A 3,435-nucleotide genomic window follows, 5' to 3' on the forward strand; every position below is an offset into this window, starting at 1 on the left:
CTTGCTGAAATGGCAAAGATTTCGGCTTATTTGAAGAACCACTCAAATGAACAATTTTTACTAATATGGAGAAGATGGATTGTTTATATTCAAAAGAAGTATAGAGTGGTGGAATATAATTTAGGTTTTTAGTTAACTTGTTTTTCTTTTTCTTTAATATATTTTACCTACCCATGTAGAATAGTATACTTTGTGGGGTTAGGGATGTTAATATTTGTTTACTTATATTTGAATACTATCCTCGGATAGGTTTGGGAAGTCCGGGGGGTGGGTGGGTGGGGGATGGGGTTTTTTCTATTATAGCATTGTGGAATATTTGTAATGTTTTTTATGATGAAAATAATAAAAATTTTATTGAAAAAAAAAAAAAACAGATTAAACCATGGTTTATAAACTGCAATGAATGAGTTCACTAGACTACAAACACCCTATGCCAACCACATTTTAGCTTAGTACAATATATGAATCAACTAATTTTCTTCAAAATTTAACTCATAGCTAGGATAAAATAACATGGGTAGCACAGAACCTATATATTCCCTTGAAGTAAGATGGAAATTAAATGTAACCAATAGTTAATAACAGAATGGATGTTATATTTCAATAAAGTAATGGTGACTCGTTCTCAACCCTCCCCCCAAGCAGCACAACTATCAAGGAAGACTTCAATGCTGTAAAAGTAGATTAAATGAACATGAAAACAGCTGCCAAGCAGTACAGCTGGAATTAGAGAAAAAAAATACATTCATATTTTTAGAAATACTAACCAGAATGGGGACCCAGTAATAATTGAGAGTTGGTGCTGTGTCTTGAATCAGCTTTATTCTTTGGGTGAAAAAAAAGAAAGCAAGGATACCTAAAAAGAAATGAAAATAATTAAATTTTACATTTTTCTCTATATCTTTAGTGCCAATTTGGAAATCCCATCATTTTTACAAACGAGTTTGACCTTGACCCATACATATTTCAACAAATTTCTTTCCCCCTCCCAAATGGGGTTTAAATCTTGTACTTGTTTCTACATATTATGAAAATGAGCTGTAATAACATGTAAGAGAGGTGGAAAAGGTCTCCACTAGCTTTATGTCCTCTACATATACTGGATTACAACTCTTGATATCTTAAAATTTGAGGCAAGTGACTTGCAACTGGAAATTTTTGGAAGAGCAAAAGTAGGATTGAACTACAGCAAAATGTGGAAAGGTACAGAAATCATACTTAGGAAAAGAAACAGCTTTACCTCCAGCTATATTAGGGTCCCATTCCTGTTATACAAAAAAAAGGCTTTGACCCCTGCTTTAAATATATTCTTTATTGCCTATACCAATTGCATTCAAATGCAAATACAAGAAGTGAAATCTCCATGGAAACACCAAAAAGAAGACCAATAAGTGACCAAACTTAAGAGAAAACTCAAAATATCACAAATATCTTACCAACACTTCCCACAATTAGGATTTTTCCAAGGAAAAACAGGAAATCAGTGACTTTGTCCAAAACAGCCACCCTGAATACAGAGAGGAAACAGTTACAGATAGTCCATGAACACAATTGAGACCAAAATTTCAATTGCTCAGTAAGACTGTTGTGAATTTTGTCCCATTTTGCAACCTTTCTTGCCACAGTTGTTAAGTGAATAACGGCATGTCAAGTTCCAGCTAAGAAGCCCAATGAAGAAAAACACCAGAGACATTGCGATCTCTAATGTAAACTTTATTAGGCATTAGCAAACCAGTACGATAGGAGGAAAGCTAGCTCTTTATGGCAGGAAACAGATAATTAAAAGAGTAAAACTTTCCCTTCCCTCTATGACAGTTCAGGTCACATTGTCTAATTAATCTTTCAGCAATTGTTAGGAGAAAAAACTTCAGTTCACCAAAACAGTTCATCAGCAGCTTCAGCTCTCATGCTGATAGGGAGCACCTGTGGATCCCAACTCTCCTCTCTCCCCCCATAACTGTAGACAAGCTAGAAGCACTACAGCGGTCCTAAAGACAGTAAATTTCATAGCTTGACAGGCTGGCCCCTAGAAGGGAAGGAGAATCTGGAAAACAAAAGGGAATACACATCATTGCTTATTAATTCTTCCCTTGTACTGGTCCCAGTTTTAGGGGGTACTTAGTGTGGAAATGTTTTACTAAACGATCCGCTTTTACGTGCTGGACTTTCACCCATCTAGCTTCTGATATCGGATACCCCTCCCATTGGATTAAGTATTGCAATTTCCCTTTGTGGATTCCAAAATCAAGGATTTGCTTAACTTCATAATGTGTTTCCCCTTCTGCCACTATTGAGGCTGTGGCTGCCTCCCCTACTGGTCTCATTGTGGATCCCCTATATGGTTTCAGTAAGATGCAAGGGAATACTGGGTGCACTTTACCCAATAACCTTGGTAGTCTTAGCTCTACTATCACTGGGTTGACTTTTATGATGAGGAAAGGATCTATGTACTTCGTCCCTAACTTCTTGCAAGTTTGTCTCATCTTAAGATACTTGGTTGACAGATACACTTTATCTCCTATATGGAACGTTTCCTGGGGAGCTCGTTTTTTTGTCTGCTTGCTTTTTCTGACTTTCGGCTGCTTTAGTTAAAGCCATTTTGTATCGCTCCAGACTTGTTGGAATGAACCCATCCAGTCGCTTAGGGTGCTTGAGGAGCTCTTGCAGGCACTCTGGTATTGGCACGAATTCCAGCCCCATGGCTAACTTAAATGGAGTGAAACCTGTGCTGCTGTGTACTGCATTGTTATATGCTATCTCTGCAAACAGCAAAAGCTCTGCCCAGTTCGTTTGCTGGTAGTTGACATAGTAGGTTCTGCTCCACTATTGCATTAGTTCATTCTGCCAATCCATTTGTACTCATACCCCTGGGAGGACCCAATCGCTGTTACAAATTTCCTCCAGAATATAGCAGTGAACTGGACCCCATGATGTGAAATGATGTGCTTAGGCACTCCATGTAATTTGTAGACGTGTTGCAAAAACATCTTCACTAGCCTCTGGGCCAAAGGGAATCCATCACATGCAATGAAGTGGGCTTGCTTGGAAAATAAGTCTATCATAGTCCAAATCATAGTACTCCCCCCACTCTCTGGTAGCTCCACTATAAAGTCCATGGCAATCTCCTCCCAGGATCTGGTCGGATCAGCCACCTACTGCAACAGTCCCAGACTCTTCCCTGGTAGTCTCTTGCTATCCGCACAGACAGCACAACTTCCCACATAGCCCTCAATGTCTTTCTTCATCTTTGGTCACCAGAACTGACAATTGGTGAGATGTAATGGCTTCAGGAACCCAAAGTGGCATTTATTTATTTATTTATTTATTTATTTTTATTTAATTTAATTTATATGCCGCCCTTCTCCCTGCGGGACTCAGGGCGGCGCACAACATATTTAAAACCAAAGCATATATACAATCCCCCCCTATAAAACC

The 3,435-nt window shown here is 38.5% G+C and overlaps 1 protein-coding gene across 1 annotated transcript in view; it reads right to left on the reverse strand.

Annotated features, from left to right (window-relative positions):
• The window catches only part of SLC44A2 (solute carrier family 44 member 2), a 176,735-nt gene that overhangs the window by 47,243 nt on the left and 126,057 nt on the right, over window positions 1-3,435 (reverse strand). Inside the window, exons 19-20 of the mRNA XM_015813952.1 lie at window positions 1,437-1,507; window positions 768-856 (exon numbers count right to left, since the gene is read on the reverse strand). Coding sequence (XP_015669438.1) covers window positions 768-856; window positions 1,437-1,507 — 160 coding nt within the window. The remainder of the gene's footprint in view (window positions 1-767; window positions 857-1,436; window positions 1,508-3,435) is intronic.

Source organism: Protobothrops mucrosquamatus, unplaced genomic scaffold, assembly GCF_001527695.2.
Source record: "Protobothrops mucrosquamatus isolate PMUCROS unplaced genomic scaffold, P.Mucros_1.0 scaffold205, whole genome shotgun sequence".
Taxonomy (NCBI): Eukaryota; Metazoa; Chordata; class Lepidosauria; order Squamata; family Viperidae; genus Protobothrops; species Protobothrops mucrosquamatus.